The 15,249-nt window shown below is 30.2% G+C and overlaps 1 protein-coding gene across 17 annotated transcripts in view; it reads left to right on the top strand.

Annotated features, from left to right (window-relative positions):
- The window catches only part of LOC124544013 (flocculation protein FLO11-like), a 97,051-nt gene that overhangs the window by 69,768 nt on the left and 12,034 nt on the right, over nucleotides 1-15,249 (top strand). For 16 of the 17 annotated variants that reach the window (XM_047122369.1, XM_047122376.1, XM_047122368.1 and 13 more), the window contains exons 4-5: nucleotides 13,684-14,703; nucleotides 14,984-15,112. In XM_047122369.1, coding sequence (XP_046978325.1) covers nucleotides 13,684-14,703; nucleotides 14,984-15,112 — 1,149 coding nt within the window. The remainder of the gene's footprint in view (nucleotides 1-13,683; nucleotides 14,704-14,983; nucleotides 15,113-15,249) is intronic. The other variant, XM_047122370.1, reaches the window with a different exon arrangement.

The following is a 15,249-nucleotide window of genomic DNA, read 5'->3' as shown; positions in this document are numbered from 1 at the left end:
ATATCCATTATTAAATAAAACAAAAATTCGCCTCATTACATTCTATTCGACCATTTAATGTAACCTAGTTCGTGTTATGACCTTATATTAATAGCGAGACACGTCATTAGTCGTCTAAATAAGTTCAGACATTATAGATTATCTGGTAAGTTACATAATAAATTATAATGGATATAATATATCGTACAGTTACACAACGGTGTGATCGTCAGCCCAGACGATAGGTAACACTAGTTCTTGATTGATTTCTCAATACATTTAATATGGCGTGTGTCTAAAATGCTCGAATTTAGTCACGAATTAGAGCGGCTATGTAATCTTTTTACGTGTCATTGCATTTACACTGAAAGTTATGATCAATATTTTTAATCAGCTGCTGTACCAGCCACTTTAGTCTAATGGCTATTAGATAGAATCTATAGATATCTGTAACAAGTCTGCCTATATTGTAATACCAGACATACCTAAGTATACATACATATGAACATGCAGACAAATTAATCTCCTTATAAAACTACGCTTTGTCCCGTTGTCCCCACTGATGACAGAAGGTTAACTTTTCACACAGGTAATTCAAAATGCGACTTTTCACATGGTCTTGGTTAGTACAGAACCTATTTTTTATATATGATTTAAGCTTTTTATATATATTATGTTGCGCAAAAAGTAAATAATAATAATATAACACATAAGGTGCTGTCAATAAAACTTATAGGTTTCAAAGGCATTCCTTTTATATCATAGTATCCCAATGTTATTGGTTTTGTTTGAGTTTAAGCTTTTGTGTTAATTTTTATGTAATAATAATTTATTAAAAACTTTATGTAAAGTTATGGAAACGTTGGTTTATATTATTTAATATTTTTTTGTATTCTTGTTACCTAATAACTGACGACCTCCGTGATCGAGTGGTTTGTATTTTATGGGTACGCCACTCCGAGGTTGGGTTCGATAACCCAGGACCTCGGAGTGATAATCTACATCGATTCAGCTGGGAATCGTCCCAGCTGAATCGATGTAGATTATCATTAGTTTTCTATGTTGTCTTGGGACTGGGTGTTTGTGATACGTTCGTTACTTTTGATTTTCCATAATACAAGTGCTTTAGCTACTTACATTTGGATCAGATTAATGTATGTGATGTTGTCTCATATTTATATATATATAACTAGCTTGTTGACCGAGGTCTGTTTTGGATTGTGTGTGGGAATTTGTCTTGTTTTACCTTAACTATAATTTGTTTTAAATAAAATATTCAAGAACGACAAGACATGAAACCCAAAAAAAAGTTATAATTTTATCTTTTTAAAAAATTATATGATTTGAGAAAGAATTTTTGAAAATCTCTTTATTCTGAAACTATTTTTGTCAAATCATTACATCCGGTTTATATTAGACATATTTTATTTATTTATTACAGCACTAAAACTCTTGAAGGTCATAGCAGTTTTTATAACATCGGTTATAAAAACTGCTATGTGGATTAGGACTTTGATTATCCTAGCAAATGACGAAGGAATGCTACATGTAGGAGATTATCTACTGCAAATACATTTCTAAGATCACTATTAAGTAACATTTTAAATTGCTCGTATCATCGTGCACGAGATCCCTTTCTTTCACATACGAGCGTGTTACACGCATTAGCCGAGAATTTGTATTGTCTAATATTTACTGTAGTATGGACGACGTCAGAAAGAACTCGCAGGGTCATGACTTTTCCTCAAAGTCTATCTCGCAAAAAAGCCCTACCAAATACAATTAATACATATAAAAACTTTTCAATAACAATATCAATATTTAGGTATTTATTCATAGTATTTTTTTGTTACTTTTAAAGACACATACATTCTAAAGCGGAAAAGTTTGATATTTAATAAATATATAGATAATTTTTCTTGGTGGTACGGCTTTGTGCAAGCCCGTCTAGGTTACCACACTAGGTACCACACACTCATCAGTTATTCTACCGCCAAATAACAGTACTCAGTATTGTTGTGTTCCGGATTGAAGGGTGCGTGAGCCAGTGTAACTACAGGCACAGGGGACATAACATCACAGTTCCCAAGGTTGGTGGCACATCGACGATGTAAGGAATAGTTAATATTTCTTATAGCTTCATTGTCTATGGGTGATGGTGACCACTTACCATCAGTTGGCCCATATGCTCGTCCGCGAACCTATACCATACCATAAAAATATAGATATAAATTAATAAATAATTGAAACATATATTTTTTAGTTTATTCTAGTTTTCAGACAAATCGTGGGGCTTATAATTTACCCGAGTCAAAATCACGACTGCATTTTGACAGCTGCGATCATTTTTAATAAAATCGCAGTTAATTTAAAAATGAAATTTGACGATTCTATTGTTTCGGCCTCTCTCAACCAAAACGCTTTTAGTTTTATTACATTGTTATTATTTGTTTAACAATTAGCCTACAGCTTCAAGAATTGTATCATTTGAATTACGTAAAGCAAAACAACTTATTTGCTCCCGTCACCACAGCCGTTGTTGCAAGTTATAAGGAAAAACTACTTTTTCTTTAGGTGAGGTATTCTTCTCAAGCTATCTGTAACTATACTATACTATGTTAATAGTTTTGATAAATATAGCGTATAAGAATTTATTTCATCGCTGCGATGCGTTCTACTTGAGCAATTAAGTTTGTCTCCTTGTTAAAGTCGTGAATTGCCTGTTTCCTTTAATTATAAGGACTAATTTCTAATGAAACTTCAATAGTTACCTTTAAAAATGATGTGTATTGTATTTAATATATTGAAAGTATCAACAGCTTTGTTATGGACTTATTCAAAGCCATTTGCCTTGCTTTGAGTAATTCCATCTGAAAAATAATCAATCATACGTTACAATATTTTCTACCGCCAAGTAGCAATATTTGGTATATTTGTTTTCCGGTTTAAAGTGTAGTGAGTTTGTTTAACTACAGTCACTAGAGACAAAACATCTCAGCTCTTAAAGTTGGTAGCGTTGTAAAGAAGTTATTTTTTGTTAATCGTGACCACTTAGGAGTCCTTAAAAATATATTTTTCGGCAACAATATTTACCTGAAAGAAATGAAATACAAAAATAATTATCTTATAACATACCTATTATATATTTATTCTCTTATCCCTTGCGCCACGGTCGTATCAGTCGACTATTCTTATTAACAATCTTACTCAACACAAGCTCGCTGACATATTTACCTGAAAGTAATCTATTGCTTAGTCTATTGCTTATATTTTACTATCTCTCAAAATATTTTAGATTATTTATACGAAAAATTGTAGACGTTTTGTGTAAAGACGTTCTGTAGTATATACATGTAGTATCAGCATTACACCCGTGCTAAGCCGGGCCGGGGTGATAGATAAAATACGTACTTAAAAATGATAATTTTAATGTTTATAACTTTTTTTTTAATTCGAACAGTTACACTCGTATGCATAGTCAACAAAAATGCTTAACATAAATAGTTATAAATAATTTAATCGAATTTGAAGTTATTTTAAAAATGTTAATTAACTTTGTAACTGGGTTTGATGTTTTGGACACTGTAGAAGAAACTAACGTATTTAATTCCTTCTCTAAAAGCAAAAGCAATAAAATCCCTTCAGTATTATTTTACGGCGTACTTCTGACCACAGTTGAACCATCGTCACTTTCGCTTCGATTGGTCACGCAGGTTCGAACTTTAAATTCAATAAAGACTTAAGTGCTATCATTATATTTTTAGAATCCAATCCTTTAGAGTTATTACTTTAGGCGTCTATTACAAAGTATACTTTTAAGCCTTAATGATTATGAAGATTTACAAGGTACGGCTGGGTTCCTACCTACCTACTCAATATAATTATATTCTACCGTCAAAGTGATTATTTAATATTGTTGTATTAATGTCGACGGTGGGTATCTGGATGTTGTCAGTTGGTCTACCTAATGGAAATAATAAAATATAATAATATGTATATTTCTTCATGGCTTTGCATGCGTTTAATCGATTGCTTTAATAGACTGTAACGACTATTTACATGTATCAAAGATCATGAAATTAGGTCTTTTAGTATTAAATTTCTTAAAGTGATCAGTCAATCGAGTAATATGCAACTTGATACTTTGTTTATAATGTTGAATTTAAATACCTATTAATTGTATTATAATATAAGACGGATATCTCGTCTAAAAAAAGTTTCATGTATCAACTCAAACAGTAAATAATCTACACTCTTTAGAAATAACAACAAACCTTTGAAAACTTACTATATTTTTATGTTGAAGTGTTGAATTTACAAAATCATTACTGTAATGATTTTTTAAATATACTTATAAAATTTTAATTAAAACAATAATATTTAGTACGGTTTTCGTTTTTAAATCCTTTTTTTAATTGTGATAACATTTATTAGTATGATTATTGATTCGGTTATCGACACCGTATAGTGGGACTCCCGTAATTTCCTCTCGTGGCGTGGTGTGGCGAGCTGGTACTGCCTGGCACAAGAAAAACAAAAGACGGTTGATTTTGAAAGGGGAGTGGAGAAGAAAGCTAGATTCGTGGTTGGGCGGTAAAAGGATATATTTAATATACAATAAGCGGATAAATAATATACGTATCGATTGGTAAAGTAATATAGTGACATAAATTAATGTTTTGTGAGTAGTTTTATTACACTACTATTTTATTTTTAATTTATTTCTAATTAATAATCTACAATGATATTAAAATAACCCCTTCGTACTAAGTGCATATACATATATGTATACATGGTACATATAACAAAACAACATTTTTTCCAATTTTTTGTCTGTCTGTTTAACCGATTTTTACGGGACTTTCATTGGTAGTATAGCTGATGTAGTAACGAATAACTTAGGCCACAACAATAACTTTTTTGTTTTATTCCAATACGCGCGAAGTCGGGGGCAAAGCTAGTATATTATAAAATTTATTTAACTTGTATGTATATAAATGCAGTTCATTGAATCTACTGCACCATATGTTGGTACGTATTTAATTTTTAGTATTGTGTTACATGAAAAACGTGAATAATATGTGAACGAGTTTAACTACGAATACCATATGGCGCTGTTTCTGAACTTCCATATATTATAATATACCGCTTCAACTTAATTACATAGTATAATGAAAAAACAAAGTCTAGCTGTCTGTCCCTGTGCATGCTTTAATCTTTAAAATTACACAACGGATTGTGATGCTGTTATTTTAATTAAATTGCCTAAGCCCAATGCCCAATGGATTATTTTCGAAGATACTTTAAGCAATACAGTATAAATCGTTATCCAATAAGATTGAGCATTTAATATAGATCAATATGGCCTTTAATAGCATATAATTTAAATCAATATTTTCGAATATGTTACAGATTTAAAATACAAGAACAGCGGTTTGTATTGTCTAATGACAAAAAAGCTGTGAACGTTGTAAAACATTTTGTAGTATATATTATCAGCATTGCAACGGCGGGTGTCTAGTAACATAATAATACAAAAATTAATACATATATATTGATACCACCTATAATAACTGATCACATATACTGCCAAACAGTAATACTCTGTATTATTGTGTTACGGTTTAAATGACCGGTGAGCTAGTGATTTTGAGGTAGCTTCACTTAATTGTTAAATGACGATTCAAAAGTGCTTGTAAAAGCCCACTTGAATAAAGTTTTTATTTATTTTGAATTTTGATTTTGATTGACAAAACAACTTAGTTCTTAAGGTTGGTGGCCTTGTGACAATGTACTTCTTACAGCATCGTTTGGCGATGGTGAAGACTTTTCTCCAGGTGGACCATTTGCCTCTCAATTGTTGTTACGAAAAACAAAAAAAAAACTACTTATTTTAATTTTAAGTCACATTTTTAGTAAAGTTATATTGATAAATTACAATTTCGTCAATGAATATATAAATAATTAATGATATTAATAGCAATGTAATCTATATAAGTACAAGTTAAGGCGGTGTCGTGACTGACTGCTGTCAATATAATATAAACTATAACACCGAGACACAGACTTTTGTTTCGTAATATAGAAAGTATTTTAAGATATAATTTTAATTTGCAAACATTCAATGTTTTACTGCTTCCAAACATGGTCAAAGAATTATTATTAGCGGACTCTAATAAAGTCATATAGTTCATATGGTTATATATGGAATAGACAAAGGTGTTCTTCATTCTCGATGATAAGATTTGATTAACCAAGAGTGGTAATCTGATATACTCATAATTTTATCTATAATACTACTCATATCTATAATATTTCAAACAATTCTTTTAATATGTTTTGGACAGACTTTTGTTTTTATTGTGATGTACTGGCTATAAAAAAAAATTAATGTAATACTGGGAAGGTTTAAGTTAGTGAGTATGAGTCATTGCCTTAATCTTTCAGCGGTATCGCCATTCAGTTCTTTACTGTATCCGGTTCGGTCCAGTTTTAATATTTCGACTACTGTTCACGGATAATATTATAAATACCTTGACAAGAACAAAGGTTATTATCAGCGTTGTCAGGGGTGAAAGGCGAGCAAGGACGTGTGAGTAGTGTGACAATTAAAACGATAATTATCTATTTATAATTATAACAATTATCAAAGTATAATTGTATAGGAATGTTTGAGAAATACAATAGAAAAAAATGGTAAAGTCACAGCCTTAAACTTTGCGTTCCCGGACCAAGATCTCCTGACTTATTATGTTAAATAGCAGTTTTACCTTTTTACGCTGATTAAGTGCGGATTGGTAAATAAACATCGAGCAGAATATTATTATTTTTTATATTATTTTTTTAGTTAACCTCGTAATATTATCTTTTAATGAATAAGTGATTAATCAAAGCACACATAAGTACTGGTTAAATGTTCAAATAGTGCATATGTAAGCTTAGTATCGCTTCCCTTTTTTGAATCCGATATCTACATATCAATCACGTGCTCTAATCATGGGGCTATGCTGGATATCATTGGTAGTTGTATTAAAAAATACTGTACTAATATTATATATATATGTCCGCATGTATTTAGGGTTAACTTTTTTCACTGATAGAATGATACATTATTCATCGTCATTCTGTATGTTCTAAAAGGTAAATAATAGTTATTTTATGTATACTATAACATTTACATTATTTTTATTAATTAATTGCACCCGTGCCATACTGTCGAGTCTCGAAATTAAAATTGCACGAACGCTTATTTTTAATAAGTTCAACGTACTAGATACTATTTTATAATTTAATTCATCGTGATCAATTTTAATTATCGCATTTTACTCGATATGCACCCTACATACGAAGGCTTGCCGTCAGGTAGGCACGTTGCAGGTTTTACCCGAGGCGAAACAGACTTTATCCTCTGCTGATCACTTAATATATAATAACTATTATATTGATATTATAATTTTAAATTTTTAATTTACAAATGAACTAATATAAAACTGAATTTTTATAATAATTGTATAAAGACGTCAGTATAACTGTATTATAAATACATTTGACATACTAATGATGATGATGATGTCCAAGATCGATTTCGGCCACGGGGTCAATCTGAGCCACAAATAGCTCATTGCGAAAAATATACATAGTAGTTATAGTTAGGGAAAAAAATAATGCATTTATTGTATTTTCTTTTATCCTCATAAGCCAATGGAACTCTGAATGTGAGTTTCAAATTTCAGAATGCTTGTCAGAATAACATAATAAAAATCAATGATTTTTTTACTGACAGATAGAATTTTAAGCCTAAGACCTCGGCATATACAGCCATATAATACAATTTTCAAGATAAAATAGAAATATTATTTTTACTTATTACTAAATTTCAATGTAGCTCATTTGCCTGATTGCCATCGTAAAAAAGTTCAAGTTTTATAGCAAATATAATCCTTATAATTTAAAAATATTTAACGCTTTGCTATACACGTGATTATTTAGTGGACGTTCACCTCAATATTATAATGCAATTCGGCCCACACTCTTTCAAACGACTGCCAGCTTGGGAATGACACCAATTGCAATATAATTTTAATTTAGACAGGATGTAAGCCACTTAAAGCACTTTACTAATATGCTACGAGTATAGTTGACAGGTACTTTTTATAAAAAAACTATATTTTTTTATTTTTGAGAAACGGCCTTTTTATTTTTGATAAACCAAAATACAATACAAATCATACTTCATATTTAATGACTAAATTACATTTAAAGGGTGATGAGGTAAAATTAGAAAACCTATCTTTTTAAGAGTTTTGATCTAAATTGAGACTTAAAGTAACATCTGGTAAGAGTAACTTCTGTTTAATCAACATTAAATTACATACATCAAAAATAGTTCTTTTTTTTAAATCAGTTTATCGTTACTATTCGCTACATTAATTAATTCTTCTATGTAATTTTTTGTCATTATTATTCAATACGGTTATAGCAGAAACTTTTGTAACCGATGTTTCTATGACAGAACAACAACAGCTATAGAGATCTATTCACTCTAGTTAAATTATCAGCATTTAATTCAATCAGAATGATTTACGACCACATACAACAAAGAAAGAAACATGCATTTATATTTAGATCAACATATATTATTGATTAATTTAAATAAATTCAAATGCGATTTATAATCATGTGTTAGAGCTTGAGGCTCATTACCAAACATTGTATTATATGTGACCTACACTGTTGCAAATAATAATCGTTAAAACGAGATATAGTAATGATACTGTCAATCGGTTTTAATAATTGAATTTTGCCAACTTCGCCTTTGAAATCAGACACGTGTGAGCTTTGTTAAGCTTTTTGAACATCAATTTCATTATTTATACGTTTAATAAAATCAGAGTGTCTGTTTGTTTTTATAATAACCGCTTTTTACTATCTGCATGTAAGTAAACACGGTATTTATACGATAATAATATTACTTTCAATTTTTGTCTATCTGTCTGTTTGTTACGACTAATCTCTGGAACAGCTAAACTGATTTTGACGGGACTTTCATTGGCAGATAGCTAAACGCGGGCACAACTAGTAGTCTATAAATTGAGTTTATTTAATTCGTCTGTATTTGGATATGTGTGAAAATTTTGAACAAAAGGAAAATGTTTACAAAATACATATGACCAGAAAAATATTAAAATTTGACTATAGTTAGCTACAGTCAGGAGTGGACACAAATACAATTCCATAATTAATTGCACATTCTAGATTTAACCGTTATTAAATGGTGTATGTATATGCACGTATTGTACTTTATTTAAATCAAATATTATACAAATATTTATTTTTTTAATAATGATTAATATACACTATATTTATATGCTCTAAGAAATGAATCGCAATCAGATATCTTCAAATAACGTATAATATATTCGTTTAATAACGTTAAATACGTAGAGCAAGGTAAATAATATAACTTTTATTATATCCCGCGCAGACTGGCAGTCTTAGCAGACTTCAATAAATCAATCAAAATACTATACGATACATACGGCCACACGTTCCATGGTAATGATTGATGTCACTTCTGAAATATAATTATTCAAGAAATAACCATATGTTACTTTATGCTATACTTGTAGTCACCTGCGATTTCGCTCGCGTTTTAGGGTGTCGGTTGTCATGTGTTAGACAAAGTAGGCCTTTCTTGGAGTTCATGTTTACTCCATACCTAATTTCATGAAATACGGTTCAGCGGTTTTGACGTAAAAGAGCGACAGACAAACAGTTATAAGAGTTCACATTTATAATATATATAATAGATTACATATACATACATTTAATGATAGTTCATTATTATGACGTCACTGGTACTATTTAACTGTATAATTATACATTTTAATAGAGTTTTCCAGCTTAGTATTTATGTACAGCCGTCTAGCGTACTAACAAATATTTTTGAACTTATCAACAGTGAATTAAGACTAATTGATTTTAATAGATTTTAATTATTAAATAAAAAAAACGTTGTACATTGTCTTGAATATCGGTTCAATAAAATATTGAGTATGACTAATCTAGATTACTTATTTATTGCTTAACACAATCGGCAATTATTATATTGAATTAATTATGTAAATATATAACAGTTATTTATATTTCATAATATGTCAAAGTCTTTTAATAATATGATTCATAATAAAATCACTATCACTTCCGTTATTTCATTTAAAATTTTCCGGCCTATATAAACAATTTTCGCCAATTTCAGCGTCAATATTTAAATAAATATGATCTGAGACAAAAATGTTTTAAAAACATACCTAGAACCAAAACAAAAACGTAACATTTTTGCTTTTGTAATCTTTGCTTGATAAATGGTTAATATTTGTTAAAACATAAAGAAAATAAATCCACATATTATGAATATGTAAAATTTTGATATTATAATGTTATGAGTATATAGTTTTAATAATAACAAATTTTGTTACAAGTATATAATGTTTCTGTAAGTACAAATTATTTTTTTTTAAATAAATTCTCTAGTCAATATTCTATTGATCATTTTATGAACGCTCCAATAATATTTGACTCCGTGAAATTAGTCACACTTATTAAATGTTTTCAAATTCTTGACAAATCAACATTTGTACATTTATCGTTCAAACAAGGTCAGCCGCTGAAGTTTACGCTTTAGACGAATTTACTTCAACGATTATAAATGCAAATATACTTTTCACGAGCGTGAATTTATAAAATACTAGCCACCAGACCCAGCTTCACACAGGTACAGTAGGGTAAGAAAAGGTTCGTCGCCTTAAGATCTATTTTCGTGTGCTCAGTATCAGCGACAATCTGCTTTACCGAGTGACAATGACATATTGCGTCGCAATGATTTGATGTTTAGATTCAAAAGGTACTAAAAGTTTAAGACTTGATAAGGAATTAATTTGAAAACTGACGAAGGATTTGGTGCAATACTGATATTAATATACTACAGAATTATTTATTTACGACATCACATTAGAACTCTAAAATTATCAGTGTTTCTTTACTGTGTTGTCCACTGCTTACTTGTATTATACACACAACCATGTATTAAAAATAAACCCCATTAAAATCCGTTCCGTAATTTTAAAGATCTAAGCATACATAGGGACAGACAGCGGAAAGCGACTTGGTGTTATACTATGAAACGATTGCAATGAAGTGATTGATTTCAATGTAACGTAAATAAGCCGACCCGATATGCGATACGTACAGTGCAACACATAATGTTATTAAAAAAAATGTGATCTACAAAAGCTTAGCTAAGCCGACCTTCAATTTTCGTGTCTAGTATTATTTTTGTATATTTGTCTCTGACTGTACACTGACGTGTTCCAATTATACGATAAATGGTTTCGTTTATTGTTAATGGCGGTTCTTTGTATGCCTTTTAGATATATATTTGTAATTAATTCGTTTTGTTTATTGAGTGAATTGATTGAGTTATTGAACTAAGCGTTAAAGATAGTGTCATGTTAATACATAAGAGTTTAATGCATGTGCATTGTGATTGCGATTCAAACGTCAAACTAAATGTGAGAATTTGCAATAAGTTTTTCATTCATGTCGTGCTTTACTATGATTAATATATAGTATAAAAAAGTCTTTCAATGTGGGATGAAGTTTGCCCAAGGCTACTACGGCTAGACTATCACATAACGGGGCCACGGGGGTTGGTGGAATATGTTTAAATTTCTTACTTAAAGGATAATTAAAAAAATAACATTATTGAGTTCTGTAGATCTATGTCACTTTATATACCTATGGCTTTTGATATATATTTGATATTTATTTATGTCTATTATTTATATAATATTATTTTTAATTGAAGTGTATGAAGTGGCAAATTTTTCACGGTTTTCCAAGTCAGTACGCTTAATTAATAATGATATGATTCAAAACTGCAATGGTGTGTGTGCAACCCATTAAGTATGTGTGTATTTAAATTTGAAACCTATCCTAAGGTGTGTAAGTTATTAGTTAAAAATAAAGAATATAAATAAAAAAAGAAACAAATAGGTATCGTATCCCTTATGATACGGATACATAAGAACAGTCGAAGATAAATATATGTGGAGTGAAGCGTATATTACAAATTGGTCCGATTTAATAATATTTAGTTATGAAATATGGAATAATTAAAAAGAGTTCGTTGCAATCACTACCGCAGGCGTTGGCAACATAATTTCTCTCCAGACAGTAACAACTCACTTATGTTATTAATAGCTACTTAGCACACATATGGCCCAGGTGCGCTCAGATACACTCAATCTAGAACATTATCTAGACTAATACTTAATAAACTGTCACAGCTTTCGACCTTTGATTTTAAGATAAAGTCGCCCTTCACTTTTTGCCTTTAAAGAAAACGGATCTTTGAAAAAATGGAACAGTTATTCATTGTTTTATTTAAATAATTTTGCTTTTATCTATCACTCTAAAAAAAATAAAAAAAATTGTTTTTAATTTTAAAAAAGGTTTGCATGCATTTAATCATGGGATAAATGCTTTTAACTAAATAGTTTATTTGGTTTTACAGGAAAATTCATTTTAGGAATAATTTCATAAACACTAACACGACCTTACCAGTACAGTTCTTATGCTAATAATTTTTATGAGTAAGATTACGAAGTAAAGTGTTATAATTATGTATGAGGGGACAAAGTTAAAGGACTCAATAATGTGTGTTTTATTAATTAAATTTCTTAAATTGCTACGCTCATTCATATATATTTTAATAACTTGCTTTTTATCTTGGAGTTATCGGATAGATGTCTTATTTATTCAGTCAGTTCATTGAGTAATAATTTACATATAATTATTGATAGTTGTGGCCTTAATTAATTGATATAATGCGCATTTAAAATTCATTCAATACTTTCATAATACTTCAGATAATTTTGTGATACAATCGTTTCAGCCATTGAGTCATTCAAAGTTTATTTACAGAGATTAAAACGTGTGGCCATAAAATAAAAAAATAATACACTTCAATTTCAATTAAGTTGTATTAAAAAGTCAAGATCCTTTTAAGGTTATTCGAATTACTAATAAAAAATCGTAGTACTTCATGTAAAAATTAATGTATGTTCACAATGTGTGTTTTGTTCATAATTCGGAACATATTTTAAATTGACAACCTGAAATACTCATGCCACTTAATCTTCAGATATCTCTTCACTTTCGTATCCCAAGATAATGCCTAATGTTGACGTATTTTTATAAAATAAAACAACAGATATTTAATAAAATGGCAACAATTTGTTATCATTATTATGTCTACCCTTGTTTTCATAAACTGATAATAATTATAATATATAAAACATAGATCAAAATCAGTTATAGCTCTTTTCATGTAAATTAAACGCATTTTAGGTCAAATATTTCGTATCTAATCGCCCGCTTACTGGCCCGATGTTTTACTTGCGCTGTTGAAATCATTGATACGGTACAATAGTTTCCTGTGCCTTCATGTGTAAAATTTGTACACACAATCAGTAACTCGCTTATTACTTTATTAAAAACAAAATTATTAAAATTCCTCAACACTACGAGGAACTTCGTTATAAGTTATGTTATATATGTATACAGAGCTGCCTTGACCAAAAATTTAAAATTTTATTTAGATCAATTTCAAAAAAACAATAACAAAAACTCTTTTAATTTCAGGTAGAAGGCACATCGCGTATCAGCAGACGGCTTCCAAATCCCGATAGAAGTCCTACAAGTTCAAATAAGTCGGAAGATGTATCTTCTACGTCTAGATCCCGAGTTTCAAGAAGACGAGAAGAAATTCAACCACGGGATATTTCAAGATCGAGAAGCAGAAGCAGGCCTACTGAATCTCCAACTTATACTACTCAATCTCAAAACCAACCTGAAAGAAGCGACAGATTTGATTCAAGAAGATCGAATAGTCGGGTGCGTAGCAAGCCAGTAGTCAATGAAGAAAACTTTGATACTACAGTGAATAGGGAAAATCAATCAAAAGGTCGATCACGACAGTCCAGTAGATATGTTCCGGCCCAATCAACGACGGTTCCTTTGGTTACTTCACCGCCTATAGGCAAGATACAAAAGGATTTTACTGATATAGCTTTTAATGATATTACAAAAACGTTATCAAAAGATGGAGGTGAATTCAATTCACAAATAAGACGAAGGAGTTCAACTGTTCGAACGATTGAAAGTGTAACCGTCCCCAGAGGTCGCGGACGTATTAACACACGTACAAATGTTCGGGCTTTAGACTTAGATGTGTCTGGTACAGCTAATGCGTTATCAACTGCTCCTAAAGAACCAACAACTGCAAGAACTGAAGACATAAGAAACTCAAGGAAATTAAGATATAAAACAAGGCAATCCGAAACAGATACAAATTTAACCGGTGAAGGTATAGTAACATCTAATGAAGTGAAATCTAGTCAAATTAGAGAAAATATTACTAGTCAGACGGAATCAAAATCTTTTTCACGGTCTACAACTGAAAGAAATTTAAGACCTAGTACAGACAGAATTACTTTAAAGTCGAGTACTCAGAAAACAACAAAAGTTGTTAAACGTCCAGTTTCTCGAAGTAAAGGAAAAACGCAACTTACTGCTGAAAAACAAAAAGTATCAGATGAAATCAAAGAAGATGATAACTATCCTGAACCGTTTAAAGCTTTGATTCAAGCTAAGAATGCATCGGTGAGTAGAAAAGTAAAGTATGGTTAATTAATAATTAAATATCACTCATATTAATATCACTGTATATCATGTTCGAGTTGCAATAAATAAGCACTTAAAACAGAATTTCTGTTTGTTTCATATCACTAACATTGTTCCACATACTAACAATGTATAAGTAATCAAAAACCAAAACATTATTTAAATCACTACTTTCATTCATACAGATTTTGGTAATCGCATGGACTTACCTCATGTTTGTGCAAACATACATACAAATAACGAAAAACAAAAATTTCAGACACAAGCCAGCTCTCCACCCAGCGAGAGTTTGTCAGTGAAAGCACAAGCATCACAAAAAGTCTTTAAAACTTACACAACATCTTCACAATCCATTATCACGGCTCCTGATATAGAAAAACATTCTCGGGTAATAATATTAAATTAGACCATATTTGGCTTTTAATACAATACTACTTACATTATTTTTTTTGCATACCATAATTCGTTTAATTAACATCATTAAAATTAAATCAGCATCATCAATAATAAATAATCGATGTCACG

This window comes from Vanessa cardui, chromosome 4, assembly GCF_905220365.1.
Source record: "Vanessa cardui chromosome 4, ilVanCard2.1, whole genome shotgun sequence".
In the NCBI taxonomy this organism is placed as follows: domain Eukaryota; kingdom Metazoa; phylum Arthropoda; class Insecta; order Lepidoptera; family Nymphalidae; genus Vanessa; species Vanessa cardui.
Note: the sequence above shows the minus strand (reverse complement) of the source record. Positions and strands in the feature narration are given on the sequence as shown.